The following is a 19224-nucleotide window of genomic DNA, read 5'->3' on the forward strand; positions in this document are numbered from 1 at the left end:
TTCTGTTTGCGTTCCTTAGTGTTAGTTTTGCATTTTCGTTTCGTTGTCATATTTGATTCTTGTTATTGCACCTTCCATTTATCTTTCTTGACCCGGGGGTCTGTCCGAATAACCTCTCTGTCTTCTTATAGGTAGTGATAAAGTCTGTGTACACTCGACACTCCCCAGACCCCACTTGTGAAACTAGACTGGATATGTTGTTGTAATCCGCGTATCATTTGAAATTTGAGTACAACATGTATTATTATTCATGTACTTATACAATATTTAAGAAAAGGATTTGATTGATCCACGCCATGGTTGTGGCCAAACTATTTATATTATATTTTAGGTTTTCGAGCTAAAATTGGAGAAACTTTTGGCCAAATTATCTCCTATATAAAGCGCCACATCTCTGTGATTGAGGCGAACTTACAATGTTATTCGCACAGTATAAAAAAATTTTACACGGTCAATATATTTTAATATTTTATTGCATGTTATTTAATTACTCATTTATGTCAGATTATTAAACAAAATTTACTATACAGAGTTACTTACAATTATCTTATAATTAGTTATAAATACTCTCTTAAATACCTAACTCATAGCAGAAAAAAATGAAAAAAAAATAAACAAGCTGTTGAAGACCAATTCTTCTAGTATGGATGATTGATGGATGAGTAGCAAAAAGAAGACGTGAGTGGTGTCAAACCACAAAAACTCTAGGTAAAGATCATTTTTAGCTAGCGGCGGAAATTATTTATGATTGATCGCCAAAAAAGTATATTATAAAATTTGTATACTTTTATACATATACACACAAAATATTTTTATTTTTTTGTTATTATTTTAAGAACGGCTATACAGTATTAATTTTCAAAAACTTTTACCGATGTTGGGGCCCAAATTTTCATTAAAGACGTAAAGTTAGCTTTGAAATGAAATGAATGGCTATCTGTCGACAGGGCTCGTGTAGCTATGGGCCCACATATCTTACATTTATGGCCCAAAAAGCTTTTCTCTGTATTTGCATGTGATTCAGACCTAACTCCTCTATTCCAATTTCCAAAAAGTCAAAATCCAAAATTGTACCCTTTGCATCCTTTGGTTATCACTGTAACCAACCCCCCCCCCCCCCTCATTTTTCTGTTAAAAAAAAGTCACTTATCTACGGGAAAAAAATAAAAAAAATTTACTGCACTAAGCTCCTGTTATGTGTGGGTTCGGAGAAGGGCGGGATCACAAGGATCTATTATCAGTGGCGGATCTAGAATTTTTAGATTGTGGGTGCTCAACTATTCTTAATTTGAAAATTACTACTTAGACTGGGTGCTTATTTAATATATTTATATAAATTACTAATTTTTCTATGTAAGTAGTAGTGTTGTTTTCAAAAGCAATGGGTGCTTAAGCACCCATATGACATAATGTAGATCCGCATTGTCTATTACACGCGGTCTCACTCTGCATTTTCGCAAGAGGCTATTTTCACTGCTCGAACACATGACCTCCTGGTCACATGACAACGACTTTACCAGTTACGCCAATGCACAAAAGAATTAAAATGAACTTAAAGAGTACCTTTCAACAATAGTGTGATTATGTTATTCCTGAGCCGAGGGTCTACCGGAAACAATTTCTCTACCTTCACAAGATGAGGACCCTCTCAAAACCCTACTTGTAAGATTACACTGAGTTTGTTGTTGTTGTTGTTGTTGAACTTAAGAGTACCTAGTCACTACAATGGATGGAGTGTTAGGTCTTAAAATGATACTCCCTCCGTTTCCTAAAATAAGGCTTTGTGAATAAGCAGTTCCATAAGCTCCAGTTACAATTCGCTGATCGAGTAGCTACAACTTCAAGATGGGAATTCGCATAAAAGTGGGCTTTTGTTTTTGCTTCCTCGAACGGGTGGCTTTAGACTGCCAGAGAAAAAAAAAGCTATCTAACCCTGATATCCTTGGTACTGTCCCTGTTGAGAAAGATTTCCCAGAGAGTGCTTTTCCTCTTGTAATTGACCCTTTCTTTTTTGCTACACCTATCCATCCGTCAAATTTACATCCAGTCGGGTGAGCGATAGCCGCTCCTGTTTACTAATAGATCTGCCGCCGCTAGTATGACAAAAAAAGCACATAAGGATCCAGAATATTAAAATATACCGATCACTGATCAGGATCATATAAAGCCCGATGCGTTCCAGAAAGGATAGTCGTGATGTCCGTTCATGGCCGGCCTTTTCAGTATGGAGCCAAAGGCGAGGGTTTCCAGCAGGCCCCTTCTCTGGATTTTCCTTTAAGTGACAAGGGGGTAAGGTAAGAGTAGTATAAAAGTAGTTCGGTCATCGATAAGCCTCTCCTTATTCATTTTATAGGGCGGGGCTGCGGACCAATAATCCAGCAAAAGGGCTGGAAAGCTCCTTTATTAAACCTTCCCCTATTAATAATAAGAAGGTAAGCATCAAAGCCCAGAAAACCCAACATATTCAGAGAGATCTTTTCAGCCCCTACTCCTAACAAGTGAAAGATGCTGGCACCCACCATATCTTGCTTCGGGGTCGATCTCTTGTATCGGAGCAAACAAATTCAATAATTTTCTATATTCTATTTATTTCTTTTTATTGTTGAGTTTTTCCACCACAAACAGATTTGCCGCATGGATTGGATAGATTCCCCTAATCTCAACATTCAAGCACGAATCCCTCGAGCGCTTCGGCGGCGGATAGCAGCACAAGACAGCAAGCGAGCGTACTTTTGTTCGCTTCTTCTCCACCAAGCACAGAAGTTTAAGGATAACTGTAGGTCGGTGGCTACCTAACGAAACTCTGATTCGATCCGCCGCCCGGCTGGGAGGCATCTACCTCATCCTGATCATAAGGAGAGGTTTACTATGATGGGGGTACTTTTTTTTCCCTTAAGAAAAAAATGGAATGCATAGGGGACCATCCTTTTGTTGCGGCATGCTCCTCAGATTTACAGATTCGCAGGGGGCCTCAGGCCCTACTTAGTTTCGCAAGCCTTTGTCATTGTCAGTCAACTAATAGCCTGATTGGCCAAGCTTCTTTTTGGCCAGAAGTACTTTTTTTTTTTTGCCAAAAGCACTTTTGGCCAAAAATTGACGTGTTTGGCCAAGCTTTTGGAAGGAAAAAAAGTGCTTTTGAGGAGAAGCAGAAGCATTTTTGGAGAAGCAGAAAAAAGTAGCTTCTCTCCAAAAGTACTTTTTTGAGAAGCACTTTTGAGAAAAATACACTTAGAAGCAGTTTTTTAAAGCTTGGCCAAACACTAATTGCTGCTCAGAAGTGCTTCTCAAACTAATTAGCCAAACACAAACTGCTTCTAACCAAAAGTACTTTTGAGAAAAACACTTTTGAAAAAAAGCACTTCTCAAAATAAGCTGATTTTTGCAACTTGGCCAAACGGGCTATAAGTAGGGCCTTTTCCTTTTTGCTCCATAGCATCAGGTGACCAAGTATGCGATCCTTGCAGATTTTCCAACAGCACCAATAAAAAGTAAAATACAAATAAGAGTTATGGCAAATTAGATGAGGTAGTTTGACTCGGCACAGAGTTTACGAAAAAAGAAGAAGACTTTTGAAACTTGTGGTCTCAAAAGCTTAAGAGGTAAAAGTTTTGTGGGGCCAGGACATTTGCGTGGTTATAAAAGCTTCTCATTAAGGGTAAAATGAGTAAAATAAAGAGTTTAAAGTTGAATTATTTCCAAATTTAGAAATGTGTCATTTATTATGGAACAGACTAAAAAGGAAAGTACCTCATCTAATTTGAAATGGAGGGAATACAAGTTTATTTTTGATATGTCAAGGGAATTGTGCAAGGTGGGGGAGGAGGTGTTTGAGGGTGAGCCTATCAAATGGATTTAAGTTTTATCTTATTTTCTCCGTCCCAATTTGTGTTTTATTCTTTCCTTTTTAATCGAGTCCAAAAAGAATGACATATTTTCATATTTAGTAATAATTTATAGCTAAACAAATATCTGTAACTTATTTTAGACTATAAATTCTAATTTTTATTTTTTTTAAAAAAAATTCGCATCCAATCAAACGGTGAGGATGTATTAAATAATTATAAAAGAGTCACCTAGCAAAAAAGGTGTAGTTTGGCAGTATTAGAGGGGTTGGGTCATAGTGGTAGCAACTCAGCAGCGAGCAGACGCCGACTAAAAAGACTGGTGGACCACCTGGATTGTCGACACGTCACTGCTCCAACTTTATCTTAACACCAAAAAAAAAAGAATTGAATATCTTAGCGTTATATGATGCTATGATGATGTGATTATGATGTCATAATTAGTACATACAAAGATAGTTAAGTAAGTAGTATAAAAAAACTCTATAAGAAATTTATTAAATATATAAATATTTAATTGCGGAACTTAGTAACTAAGCTAGCATTTGGATATAGATTTGGTTGAAACTTGAAGAGAAAAAAAAAGAAAGTTTTTGAATCTGCGATTAAAAAATAATTTTTGAAAGTTAAAATTGTATTTAGACGTACATTTTACTTGAAAAGAAATTGAAGTTTTGCAAAGTGAAAAACTTGAGAAGCTTGAAAAAATTGTCTAAACCACTTTTTGAAACCTGAAAAATTTATCTTCAAAAACTGCTTAAAAACTGGTCACTTCTTCTAACCGAACAATATTTTCAATTATTTTTTTTGAAAAAAAAATGTGAGAAAAAAACTTATGGCCAAACGAAAATTAAGATAATATATGAATAATGTGGCAAATTCAGAATCCACAAATTTTAAATTCTGGTTTTGCCTCTGTTTGTAATCGAGTTAAGAAAATAATTCTTGGAATAATGTGGCAAATTCAAAATCCACAAGTTTTAAATTATGGTTCTGCCTCTGTTTGTATTCGAGTTAAGAAAACAATTCTTGGAATAATGTGACAAATTCAAAATTCACAAATTTTAAATTCTGGTTCCGCCTCTGTTTGTAATCGAGTTAAGAAAACAATTCTTGGAATAAAAAAGAAGCTAACAACGGTGTCACTATTGAGTAGCTATCCCAAATTAACTCTTATATATGTTATACTTTCGGATAGGAAAGGACATATTTTCCAAATTAAACTTCTCTTCTAGCAAATATTGTCTAAAATAAATAACTGCATGCAATTAGCATCTATACTTTTGATATACTAAAAACATGATTTGAAATTGTTTATACAACATTAGTATATCTTGTTTCGACTTTTTAGTATGTAAATGTGATAATAGGTGAATTTGACTATAATCACACCTTAAATAATCACCTTCTTGTGTAGTTTTAATGTTAAAAGTGATGACAAAATGCTCTTATTAGTGCTTTTCATGATTTGTAGGTGATATATGTATAAGGAAGGCTAAGGAGCAGTTTTGGAGTCAAAAGTGATGAAAAAGAGGCCAACTGTGAAATTTCCCAAGTGACCCGTGCAAAACAGGCCGAAGATTCAGAGAATTGGATCCACCGCGGTTCCACCGCGACCGCGGCAGAACCGCGGTGGGAAGCAGCTGCAGAAGATTGAGAATCCGCGAGGGTGTTTGGCCGCGGTTCTACCGCGACCGCGGCAGAACCGCGGCAAGCGCAGTAAACTTCAGGGACCAAAGTGTCAATTACGAAATTTTTAGACCTAAACCCTATTTAAAACATTAGACTTCGCCCAAGAGAGGCATGTATTGATTTTTTAGGTTTCTTAGCAAGGAAAACGATTGTGAGAAAATACTCTAAACATCTTTCTTCTTTTCTTTTGATTTTATGATGAATTCAATCTTAGTTTATTTTCCCATAGCTATGAGTAGCTAAATTCCTTGTCTAAGGCTTTGATGGACCCTATTGGGTGATGAACTTCTTGTTTATGTGAATAAAAATTGCTAGTTTAATTTCTATTTGTTCAACTTCGTGTTCGTTGTAGTTAATTGACAGGATCCTCAATTAGCTGTGCCTATCTAGTGTGCATAACTTGGAAAAGAGTGCACATTTAGGGTATTGTTGAACAACACCACTCCTAGATTATTAGAGGAATCTATAATTGCGGGTTTAAAGGCTGGATTAGGAATAACGAAGCCTTGGGTGCAATCTAAATTGAATTGTGCTAAATAAAGCAAGCTAGTGTATCTCGGGAGAGTGCAATAGTAGATTACTGTGATTACTTGGGAGAGATTTGCGGTAAGATTAGCGTTCATGATTGATAGAGATGTGTGGGTAAATTTGTATGAGCATAAACAGAAGGGATTCCATCAATAGGGGAAATCATTGCCTTAGCTTTTTCTCATAATTGTTTACAACCTTATTAATTTAGTTACAGCCATTTAGTTACTCGCAAGCTAGTTGTTAAAGAACACTCAACTGAGAAGTTGAATATTTTGGAAGCTGGTTCTGAAGAATTAGTGGGTCTGAAGATAGTGGTTGATAGGTTAACTCTCTGTGGATTCGACCCTGGGCGTAATACTCGGGTTATATTTGCAACGTCCGCGGAATCCTTTCTATAAGGCATAGTTGGGACGTGATCAAAATGTAAAATAAAATTATTCCAAACGTGGTACTTGGAAGCAGATTTTCAAAAAAATTAGTTTCATTATTGCGATTCTAATAAAGCAAAAAATAAAAAAATGCATAAATATAGGAACTTCTTCATTTATCAAAATATGGTCCCCGTTTATCGTAATATTCTTGTTGTTTTCTTATTTATGGCCGTGTCTCCCTTAAACTTCCGTAGCTGTATTTTCACAACAATAATAATAATAAATTCATTATAATTTCACAAGTGAGGTATAGGCAGCGGTGATGTGTGGCCAAGGGTGATCAACTGAACATCCTTCGCGGAAAATTATAAGGCACATAGGGTAAAGTATTAACTTGTTATTGCTAAAAAATAGACTTTGAACACCCTAGCCCACTGGTAACGGGTGTTCAAAGTTTGAACCCTTGCTGATTTCTCGGGCTTCGCCACTAGGTATGAGGAAAGTATTGTATACACAACCTTATCGAGATGTTGTTTCCGATAAACCCTCGGTTCAAGTAAAGATGAAATAAGAAGTAATAACAACAGTAAAATAATAAAAAATCGAAGCGTAAGAAATGAGGTAATAGAAACATTAAAAAAAAATACAAGACTAACACTAATACTACTGGTATTTTTATTGGATTAATATTATGAAGAAATAGAAAGAAAGAAACTAAGACATCAAATCCTATTTGATCACTTTGCATTTGGCAGCATGCCATCAACTCCATCAAAGGTCCCCTTACAAACTCCACCACAAGATCATACTTCATTTTTTTTGTCTTTTATTTTGTTTTTAATTTTCTGCAACATGTTATGTATGAAAATGTACTTTTTCAAAAATATTTTGGTCTCCCAAACTTCATTTAGGACCTTAAAATAGTTCCCATAAAAATCAGAAGCGAAGTTAGGGTTTGAAACTTATGTCTTAATCTAACTAAACGTACTTTTCGCACTTCGGCGTCCTTACAAATTAGAGATTTAGGTAGAATCTGCAAGCTAAATACATATATGAAACAGAAAATTATATTATGTATATATACAATAGCCGGTCATCATATAAACATAATATAAAATAAATTTCAATTAGAAATATAATTAGTTAGTAAAGTCTTAAAACTACCACAGGTTTATTCCCATATATTCATTCTTAGATTTTTATTACTCTCTAGTATTTTCTTGCTTCAATTTTATTATTATCTTGTTATTACTGCTTCTTTTCCCATGGCTTCTTTACTATTGTATTTCCTTTTTATTACTGCTGAGTTTATGCGTTCCTTGAATCGAGGATTTACGGAATCAGTCTCTCTACCTACACAAAGTAGGGCCATAAAAAAGATCTGCGCAGCGTACGCAATACCCTTCCAGACCTCACTTGTAAAATTACGCTGAATTTTATTCATCGCGCGTATCAAAATTAGAACAAAAACAACATGTAGTTTCAAAAATGTAGCCCTTGGACCAAAATAGAAGAAGGAATGACTAAATTGTCTAATCAAAGATCAATTCAAGGGGTCACTATTTTTCTACTTTTTTTTTTTTATGTAGATGAGCTGTCAATTCTTCTTGGAATATTTTTGAAAAAGGTACATTTTGGACCCAAGCCACTATGGTCGGTTTGAAAAATTTATCATCTTCTAAATTTTGAAACCGACCTTTTTTGTCTTGTCATTTGCAGACCTTTTTGCCACTCTAAATTGTTTTGTATTACTAAACCCTGGATCGCTCGAATTTCACAAGTGAATCGAAAGTTAAATCTACGTGGGATCTTATCAGAATCGCTTTAGCTATCCTCTTAAGGACGAGTCTGGTTTTAAATCTCAGTTCGGATAGGAGGAGTACACCATGTCAATATGTTTTCGATAATCGAAATTAATCTCAGCTAAACGCCGAAGAGCACATTGAACTATTCATATGGCTGACCAGTTTAGTGGCTACTCACTTTTTCTTAAAATATTAATAATTGATTGGATTAGTACTTAACTTGTTGCAGCAAATTAGATTAGATTGAAGTCATTAATATTCATTAAAAACTATTACACCGACTTAGAAAATAAGGTAAATGAATACAAGTTATACACATTATGCTTAACCAAATAGTTAAATGATACTATGTATTTTCATTTTAAATTTTACGACTTAATAAGGGTTAAATTACTTCGTTTAGTGTAAATGCCAGAGTACAACTGAACTTTTAACTAAACAGTAAGTGTCTATACAAGAGAGGTCTTTGTCTAATACAGCTATTATGACTAAGTCTCTTACTTAATTAGTCAAACAAGAACCCCATAATAGTTGTATTATATCTAATACAGTTATTATTGACTAAGTCTATATCAGTCAAATTAGAGTTAGCTGACTTTCCTTTTATAGAATGAGGCAAAAAGGTAGAATGTGGACACCGATATATACAACTTTTCAAAAACTATTCCCTTAAGGGAAGGCAAAACGGGCAATTAGTGTAAAAATTGAAAGATCAGATAGCCAACTAATGAAAAATTGTTTCCACCCGATGTTCGGTATCCACTTTGGAGTCCGATTAATCTGAATTCATACTGGAAATCCTACTTTAAACGGTAAAGTGTTGCCTACCAAAGGCGGCTCGATATTTAGGTCTCGAATTTGAGACTTCTGATTAAGAATATGGAAAAGTACTTATTGTTCCACCATAACTTTTAGTGACAACTAATTACAAATTGCATTGTCATTAATTTTTGGTCTTGAACTCTAAATTAGTACTACTGTTTTATCTTTTCACTTGATAATTTGATGAGCTTGCAATACCAGTAAATAAAAAGGATGAAAAGCAAAATAAATAAAAGAAGAGCTCAGAAGCACAGATTTTCATCCTATATCAGAAAGTCGTGAAGACCCAGGTCTCACAGTATGTGCAATAATCATCACAGCTCGGAATGCACCAGCCGGGAATCGAACCCGGGTCTGTACCGTGGCAGGGTACTATTCTACCACTAGACCACTGGTGCTTTGTTATCTTATAACAACATAAAATCATTTAGTACGCTATTTCTTTTGAATTTGAAGACATAAGTACTATAAACTCCAAAGCAAGCGGGCTTCGCCGGTACTAGCCTCCTGAATTAGCCGGCTAGCTTCTTTCCGGCTAAGGTCAAACAATTTTTTGACCCGTCCAACATAATACACAGAAATGGCTTCCACAAATGACTAATGAATGCATCCCTTCAAGCACATCGGTACACTTCTATCTGTATCGGCTATTTATACCAATTTACTTAACCATAGTAAGTTAGTAGATGTTGATATAAACATCTTGCGCATATAAGTTTTTACCAAAGACATCCAGTAGAATAATGTAATAATCAGTAGGAGAACCAGATTTTTAAAAATCCCTGGAATTGCATTTTCAGCTTTAAACTAAAGCAAACCAATAAAAAAATATTTTCCCTTGTATTACAGGCTAATCCAGTTTGCTAAAACAATATCTCATCTTCTTTGAGTGATATGTACTACAGTACAAAAACAAAACAAAACAAAAAGGTGGAGTTAAAAAGAAAAGCGGCTAGTTTCAGCCTTGCAAGTTCATTTAGCATCCTTGTACATGGTGTCAATCACATCCTGCACAAAGTAAAATCAAATCAGAAAAGAATATGTAAACAAACAACCGAATATTACTAAAAGATTTGAGCCGAGGGTCTATCGGCAACAACCTTTCTACCTTCACAAGGTAGAGGACAAGGTCTGCGTACATACTATCCTCCCTAGACCCCTCTTGTGGAAATATACTAGGTATGTTGTTGTTGTTGATGTATCAATATAGTTCAACCGTCAGAAGCCTTTCCGACTAGCTGTATTTCCAAGGGTCAAAATCCGTCCGAACAGCGTCGGAAATCATCAAATTCTGATGATTTTCCAATGGGATGTGCAATCGGAAATGGGCAAATTTCTAGTAGTGTTTCGAGGTAACTAGTACCACTTACATGGAGCAGTTACCTATAGTTATCTCTTAAGCGATCCAATGGTGCAAAAATTCTTTTACACCGTCAATGTATTGAAGTTGCACTCATTATATGCAGAGTGCCAACACTAGGTGCAAATGAAGCTCCATTGAGAAAAATGCATAAACGCATTGCACAAGAAAGGACTCAAAGTTGACAGATTGTAACATGGAAAATGCTAATAACAGTCTTTGGTTGTTCCATGTCAACTACAGGTTAAAGTTACTGAAGTTTCTTTCCTTTTTAAAACCTGAGGCGACGGACACAAAATATATCGTTGTTCATATGTCTACTCCTTTCTTAAGTCCACTAAGTTTATATTTTTATCTAGGCGAAGGAGCATGCAACGGTATACCAAGGCCCTATGAAGACCTGGATGTTGAAAAGAGTAATCAATCTTCTTGGACGCAACAGAACAAATAAAACCGCAGCAAAACAAAGAGGAAATGGAAATATTTGCACGTGGACCAATCTTCACATTAACATTCACCAGGAGATTAAAGAGAATTTACCTTGTAGTATTTGAGTAACTGTGGTCTTTTCTTCTTAAAAGTTGGAGTCAGAAGGTCGCGTTCCATGTCAAATGGCACCGGATCAAGGTGTAGAGCTTTTATGAACTCAAAGCCCTTCAGCTGCAAAGGAAAAAAAAGTCATATTTACATATCCTCCTCCGCAAAGGCAACACGAGCACCTTTCACTACGCAACGCCCTGTGTTGAGAACTAACCTTCTTCTCTTTTGCAGCTTTTGTGAGCTCCCCTAGTATGTGCTCTTTCACCTTTGGATTTTCACATAGGGAATTAAAATCCTCAGAGAGGCCATTCAGTTTAGCCCATTTTTCAACCTCCTGTTTGTTTGGGTTAACAACGGCAACAAGGAAAGACTCATAGCTGCTTCCATATATCCATATCTAGAGCCAATCAAGAAAAAAGAAAAATCAGCATCGTAAAGTCTAAAATGGATAGCTGTGTTACTAGTAGGCAGAAGATGCAGCACGAGCTGATGAGGCTCATCGAACTCGACTTATTAGAGATAATGATGGCTTTAATCTCTAAAGAACAACAACAACAACAAACCCAGTGTGATCCCAACATGTGGGGTCTGGGGAGGGTAGTCTGTACGCAGACCTTACTCCTACCTAATGCAGGTAGAGAGGTTGTTTCCAACAGACCCTCGGCTCAGGAAGGGCAAGAAGAAGAAGAGGGAAGCAAGGAAGGAAAACAGTATCCAATAATAGCAACACGGAATTCAATACCTGAGGCGAACAAAACCACATACCGTAATAAAAATCAAAGAATACGAAGGGAAATGCATGCTACTACGCCTATCGGTGAACACTATAAACTACCTACTAACCTTCTACCTTAATCCTCGACCTCCACACCCTCCTATCAAGTGTCATGTCCTCAGTGAGCTGAAGCAGCGCCATGTCCTGCCTAATCACTTCTCCTCAGTACTTCTTAGGCCTACCTCGACCCCTCCTCAAACTCTCCATGGCCAACCTCTCACACCTCCTGACAGGGGCATCAATGCTTCTTCTCCTAACATGTCCGAACCATCTCAGCCGCGACTCCCGCATCTTGTCCTCCACGGAGGCTACTCCCACTCTGTCCCGGATAGCTCATTCCTAATTCTATCTCGCGTGGTACACCCACACATCCATCTCAACATCCTCATCTCTGTTACTCTCATCTTCTGCACGTGGGAGTTCTGTACTGGCCAACAGTCAGCCCCATACAGCATAGCGGGTCGAACCACCACTAGATAAAACTTACCCTTAAAACTCGCTCTCTTTAATCTCTAAAGAGCATAAATAAAAAATAGATTTACCAGTATGCTCTATTCTATATGAATATTCATTACATTATGCAGAATACATTTTGTCTACACTGTGTGGTGGCTTAACACTTATATAATATGCTCTATTCTATATTAATAGTCATTTCATTATGCCCAAAACCGGAATACTAACTCTTAGAATATCGTGGTGCAAAGATTGGCAAAGCATAAGAGAATTTTACAGAAAGCAGTGGCATTAAGTTTGACTCGGGAGACAATTTATCAGCTTTTAGGATTAAATATTGCTGCCTATACGAATAATGCTTCTTTCTTTTAACAGCACAGTGTCCACACAGATATATCATAGGTAGTGAACATAGCAGATGAAAGTGTTCTACCTTATTTGTTCAGAAAAAAATTGCACATATGAAATCAACAAATTGCTATAGTTAAGAGGCCAATGTATCTAAGGGCATCACTTACCGAGTCAATAACAGGATTATTGCCATATATATTCTCCAAATTTTCGACTGCAACATATTCACCTTGTGATAGCTTGAAAATGTTCTTCTTGCGATCAATTATCTTCAAGCTACCATTTGGTTGCCACTCACCAATATCCCCTGAAAAAAGGTTTTTTGGAGATGAATCCAATTAAAGCTTTTTAACGAGTGGGACATTTATCAGCACAAGTGAAAAAAAAGAAAGCAGAAAAACCTGTGTGAAACCACCCATCAATCATGACTTCTTTCGTGAGGTCCTCACGCTTGTAATAACCAGAAAACACAGTGTCTCCCCTCACGCATATTTCTCCACGTGGCGTGCTTGAAAGAGCGTCATATTCCATTTCAGGAACGGACTCCAAACACACATCCACATTGGGCACAGGAGGACCAACCGTACCAAGCATATCAAATTGGTTGGGTAATGATACAAATGTACCAGCACAAGTTTCAGTCAGACCTAAAAGTAAATCCTGAATCATCAGCTTTGGCAAGAATACACAGTAGCAAATCATCCGGAAGGCCGATTCAATTACTTAAGCAATAAAAAGAAACCTATTTCAGCTGAAACCTAAACTACCAAGCCAGATCAGTTTCTGTAAAACTATAATAGAAGTTCTCTGCCAAATAGTTCAAAAGATTTACCTATTTCAGCTATAGTCAACACTCAAACATAACAACTAAAATGATGTCGCTGACTAGTTCATAAACCATGAGATTTATCCTATCTTTTTTACAAACAATAAAATAAAAACAGATTAAGGCCATTGAGATTTTTCGGGGTGGAGCAAGACAATAAGCTTAACACCATCGATGGAATTAACGTGAGAATTGAGATAAAATACCATATCCTTGAAGAACATGAGCACATGCTACAACTCGCAGAAAAGCTTCCACATGAGATGAGAGGGGTGCTGCTCCAGATAATATAAGGCGCACTTTGCCTCCTAACCCATCTTTTACCTAAGTAATCAGCAAAAGCAATTAAAGTTACATATTTACTGGTACAAAGCAAAAAGAGAAGATATAGTAGCTTCTACTGGAGTATTTCCACCACCTTACTGAAAACAACTTTGTCGGAAATTGGAGATGCTTCGTGATATTTACACCCACTCTTCAAATATTGAAGTTTGCTGCAGAATTTCAAAAAAATGTAGGTACGATAAGATAAGCTCCAACAGAAAATATCTCAAATAAGATCCAATATTCATGCTTAACCAAAAACTGAAACTAAATTTCTTCTCAACTATACAGAATCCAACAAATTGCAATTCTATGGAAAATCGAATACAAATGAAAAAGCTCGTGTTGACTTACAGTAATAATCTCAAAGTCTGGAAGTAGAAGAGAAGTGCTAGAATTGTACAACAGTACAGGTATAAATCCCAGAATATGAAACACCCATATTTTGGCCAGATAAGTAAACACGGAATGGTTAAATAAATATCAAAAGGCGCTATCATCAGATGCATCTTTTTCCAACCACAGATACAGTACCTTTCTTGGCAGCAGATGGGAATGGATGATTAAATTTTTTTCATTCATTCCCATCCAATCAAAAAAGACGTTTTTCGAACATTTTTGTTTTTTTTTCGATCATCATAAAGACAATTGAAGCACCTTAGAAAGGCCAGAGGTCATAGCTTAAGCCATTGATGTTTGCATCAACAAAAAGTTGTTATCTCTTAAATACTCTAACTGAAATGAGAAACATGGAACAGAACTTACCGAGCATATGCAATATTGAACAGTGTGCTCCTTAGCCGACCCCCTGAAGAAATTTTCTGTTGCAAACCTGAGAATGTTCATTGCAACTAGTCAAATGCATCGAGAAATTTAAGGCACAAATGTACCAAGTCAAAAGTACACCAATAGAGAGAAGATAATTCCACAGTATTTATTTATTTAATGTCTACACACTTTCTGCAGTAAGGCACATCTAAACTGCAATGATACTCCAGTTTCATGAGAAAGGGAGGTATATATTAGTGATTGGGAGAAAGAGTTTGATACTTTAGAAGAATTAGTGTTAGGGAGCAGTAAGATATTACCTGAATATATTCTGTCTAATACCCGAGGTACTGCACAGAAGACAGTTGGTTTCAGCTCTCCAATGTCTTCAGTTAGTAACTTGACATCCTGCAAACATGATAATAAAATAAGCTATGTCATCATTTTCATAGAAGATGTGGAGATCTTACCCCTCGCCAAAATCCAATTGAGGCACCATGACTAATGAAACATTCTTCAATCACCCGATCAAAGATATGTGCCAAGGGAAGATATGAGAGATATACATCATTCACGTTCAACTGCAATACGAAAACGTTAGATCAAAGAAACACATTTTCAAAAGGGAGACTACAACCCTGGCTATCCTTTACTTCGAAACACATGAAAACAAGACATATATCTCACCGCCTCATGTACACTCCCAAGAAAACGCTTCACTCCAGCTATAAGAGTAACGATGCTATTATTCGAAATCATCACACCCTTGGGTTCTCCAGTTGTTCCACTAGTATACATTATTGTGCAAATATCAGTCTTCTTTTTCACTGGAAGATCATACTGATTTTTGCTTCCCTGCACATATTGAGAAGTGTGATGTTTAACTTAAAGGGAATATCGAAATCATTTAAGAGTGATGTCCAAAAAAATAGGGAAGGGAAGGGTTGCATCAATCATTATATTCCCAAGCGTATGTAATTATCCTTTGAAAAGAGAAGTCTTACTAATTGTAGAAACTCATCCCAGGAAAAGAGAGCCGCTCCAAACTTTTCAACCTCTTCCTTTTGTTGAGGAGTAACTTCCCCAAAACTCACAACCGCTGGTGATTAAGAAAAAGAAACAATATTCCATTAACATGACATATTTCACATTTCTGAAAAGAACACACTAAATCACAATTGACTTACTCTTCAAGTACTTCGCTGCGTTTGGAAATGTTTTCAAAAGCTGAAAAGGAATAAGAGCACATTTTAGTAAGAAGCACATCCCTGAATTGTCAACAACATAACTCCAACTTCAACATTAATAAACTTCTGAAACAACAATCTCTTGAAACATTCTTGTCATTATCCTATTTACTGGAACAATTTGTTTCTGCAAGCTATACTAATCCAAAGTTCTATAAAAAATGATGTCCAAGTCTGAAACATTTAAATCTTTTTAAAACAGCATAGAAGTTCAAGCAGATCATTCTTTATCCTGCAAGGGCGAGTTAATTTCGCTTCCACAGTAGAAAGTGAAGTATATGTAGCTTGGGGATCAACATGCTTATGGAATCCAAGACTTGATGTTTGAATAGTTCATATAAGACTGTCTAATTAAAGTTGTCTATACCTCGGGAACTTTTTTCTCCTCAACAAAAGCAATTGAAACCTCAGCATGGGAAATGATAAATTCCACTGCACCAGCACCTGAAGACATAAAAAAGATTATTACTTATTATATTGGTTTTTACATCAGCATGACATTCCTTCTTCTAAGAAAGAAAATGAAAAAAAAAGGCCCTATGACTGGTAAATGTAATTAGCCTCTTGGTAGTCAAACTCCACGATCATGCATCTCATTCGAACAAGCCTAGAACATTTCTCTTATTTTATAAGAGTAACTCATAGGATGATAAATTCTATTCACAAGGAAGAGCACGGAGCCACTATTCTCACGGAAGGAGAATGCATACCTAAGGTGTCATACAGAGGGACACAGTAGAGTCCATGAGCATTGCATGCCTGCATCAATAAGTTACAAACGAGGTTTAATTTCTAACATCTATCCGAGAAAACAATAGATGTTATAAGCAGCAATAGAAGAAATAGTGAGCATCGAGGTTAGGGACCCGATAGATTGAAAATTAGAAACGTGAGAAGCATCTTGTTTCATGCCTTGTAGTTTGAATTAAATTGGATTTTAAACAGAGATATCGTACTTTATTTTAGGGAATAACTGCCACCTCTACAGAATTATACAATCTAGATGTAGTCCAAAGATCTGTTTAGTCGTCTCATGAAACCAAAAGTCATCCTCATTGTGGTAGAAAACTGACAATTTTAGAGCATGAGGGGTACGTGAGGGAACACGAAGAGGACTAGTATAGCAAAAAGGATATATGTGATAGAATCTAATAGTAATCCGCAATCAACTAGTCAACTTCAAATAGTATTATTAAAGGAATACTGATTGAAGTAACTAATAGACATGTTGCCAATGGAAACAAGAAATAACCCCATTGTTAACTTGAAACATGTACACAACCCATGACATTTCTAAAGGGAAGAAATTATGTTCTCTTCACACCAAATGGACTTGCTGATATCACATAGGATAACCAATAATTACGAAATACTGGAAACCAGTAGTAACAACAAAGCCAATGCAGATCCTCATTTAGAGGTGAAAAGGAAGACATACGCCATTAACAAGTTGCATGTCCACCTCCCAACCCACATTCTTATTCCATTATTTGATAATGCTTATAGTGGCGTTTATTTCCGTCTATCTATTCAACTATGTGATGTTCCATCAATTAGGATCTTCGATTGAATAAACTTCTGTAGTGTAAAGGCAGGCGATCATTTGAAAAATGCTTAACATAAAAAAGAAAAGGGGAATACCTCCATGCTTATAATCCACTCAGAGCAGTTGGCACCATAAATACCACATTTTCCTCCCTGTCAAATTACAGGAGATAAGGAACTGATTGGAAGTACAGACAATCAAGGGGATGAACAATAATAAACAGGCTACAGAAATCGATTAATGGAACTATCAAAAATAAACAGAGGATGAAGAGAGTTGGAAACTTACTTGTTCTACACCACAGTTTCGGATAGCATTTCCTACTTTTATGACAATGTCATATACTTCTTTGTAAGTCGTCCATACATACTTTCCGGGCTGAAGATAAGAGCAACAAATACAAGAATCAGCTAACATGAATTCAGCAAACAAAACTTTTGAAAGTAGGAGTTGAAACTAATGCGTAGTAACACATACCTTTCCATCCACAATCTTACGACGGCCAAGCATTCGGTTGTTGGGATATTTCTCCACTGACATACTGTGACATAGAACAAGAAAACATCTATAAGTTCCAACATTAGACAGTAAATTTTTACAAGCATCATCAATCTGGAAACTGCTCATTGCTCATCAAATATAAAATAAACACTTCCTCTGGCCCAGTTTATAAGACACTCTTTCTACTCTCGGATGTTCCAAAGTGTTTGACATCCTTCCATTTTTATAGAACTTTCACAAGTCTCAAAATTTCAATTCATTAAACTAAACGAATTCAATTTTTTTTTTTTTGTGATATTTTCTCTATCAAATAACTTGTCAACTACTTCTATTTTAATATTAGTTTCACTATACTAATACACTCCTATTATATATGTCAAAGTGACATCTCAAACTCCATATCCACTTAGTATATGAAATAAACTGTTGATTACATAATTATGTACGAAAAAATTCAAATATCAATCTGAAAACTACACTAATGATGAAATATATAAAGCTAGAAGACTACACCTTTTTTTGCGAACTAATCCAATAAATTCCAAGTAGATATTAAAATTTAGTGAATCAAATCATAACATGAAATCCACAGCAGTTTAATCAAAATTTTGCAGAAAATTATCGTTTTTGAAAAAATGCGGTTCTGTTACCGGAAAATATCCCAACAGCTATCTAAACCTTCAATCGCAGGTGGAAAACCGTCCTTAGCGAATAAACTCCGATAAACCGGTCCAACTGACGGTTTTCCATCCTTAGCTGGCTTAGCCGGTTCAACCTCAATTATAAACCTCTCCGCCATCTCCGATCCCTCAATAATTCTCACAAACTGTCAAATATATATAGCTTTTCACGTGCAATTCGTCCAATAGATAGAAGAAGATTGCAAAATGTAGGTGCACGAATTAATTAAAACATATACAAATTTTAATAAATTTGTGTCAAATTTGTGGGGATTTTGGCGAAATGAGAAGTTTTTTTACGTGAAGAAAGGAAGTTTCGGGCCGGATGTTGGATTCTGTTATCAGAATTACGGGTCTCACGGAAAGCTTTTCAGTATTTTGTGGGATATATATAACTGTATGTAGAGTATATATATTCCTCCCATGCAGTTTAATTTTACTACTCATTTGACGTACCAAACTATTGAAGTTACCTAAGTTTTTTTAATTAATATGCCCTAGATTTATGTGAGACATAACTTGGGGAGTCAAAGTGGTTTTTTTTATTAATACACCATTTTTTTAAATATTTGTCTAAATACTTTGAATTGATAATTATATATTGTAATGTATGATTCTTCCTAATTACGTATATCTTTTCAAATTTGCACTACATACCAACATATTTCATCAACATCAAAGAGCACACCTGAATAATTTGTGCCCGAATTCACACCGAATATTTTGAACCTTCCATGCATATATTGTCACTGCGTCCCAACATAGTTCCTACACTATAGCTAGCGGG

The 19224-nt window shown here is 36.0% G+C and overlaps 1 protein-coding gene and 1 non-coding gene across 2 annotated transcripts; both read right to left on the reverse strand.

The window, feature by feature from the left end:
- Positions 1-9390: 9390 nt before the first annotated feature.
- Positions 9391-9461, reverse strand: TRNAG-GCC. Its single transcript has one exon. It is a non-coding gene; the product is annotated as a tRNA-Gly (tRNA).
- Positions 9462-9884: 423 nt separating this feature from the next.
- On the reverse strand, positions 9885-18808 carry LOC109214536 (long chain acyl-CoA synthetase 4-like). Its single transcript, XM_019378466.1, has 19 exons — positions 18408-18808; positions 17734-17797; positions 17545-17634; positions 17352-17408; positions 16421-16469; positions 16078-16154; positions 15651-15690; positions 15468-15562; positions 15151-15318; positions 14934-15044; positions 14784-14871; positions 14461-14527; positions 13790-13865; positions 13578-13695; positions 12947-13192; positions 12713-12852; positions 11178-11360; positions 10964-11083; positions 9885-10071 (listed from the first exon to the last, which is right to left on the reverse strand). The coding sequence occupies exons 1-19, from the start codon at positions 18554-18556 to the stop codon at positions 10036-10038; spliced, it is 1974 nt and encodes a 657-aa protein (XP_019234011.1). The 5' UTR covers positions 18557-18808; the 3' UTR covers positions 9885-10035.
- Positions 18809-19224: the final 416 nt, after the last annotated feature.

This window comes from Nicotiana attenuata, unplaced genomic scaffold (assembly GCF_001879085.1).
Source record: "Nicotiana attenuata strain UT unplaced genomic scaffold, NIATTr2, whole genome shotgun sequence".
In the NCBI taxonomy this organism is placed as follows: Eukaryota; Viridiplantae; Streptophyta; class Magnoliopsida; order Solanales; family Solanaceae; genus Nicotiana; species Nicotiana attenuata.

Excerpts from the sequence above, each read along its gene's own strand:
- LOC109214536 (XM_019378466.1), bottom strand. The coding sequence starts at position 18,556 with ATGGCGGAGAGGTTTATAATTGAGGTTGAACCGGCTAAGCCAGCTAAG. Across the intron at positions 17,409-17,544 it reads GAAACTGTGGTGTAGAACAA|GGAGGAAAATGTGGTATTTA; the intron begins GTAAGTTTCCAA and ends GTAATTTGACAG. Across the intron at positions 15,563-15,650 it reads CGCAGCGAAGTACTTGAAGA|CGGTTGTGAGTTTTGGGGAA; the intron begins GTAAGTCAATTG and ends CTTAATCACCAG.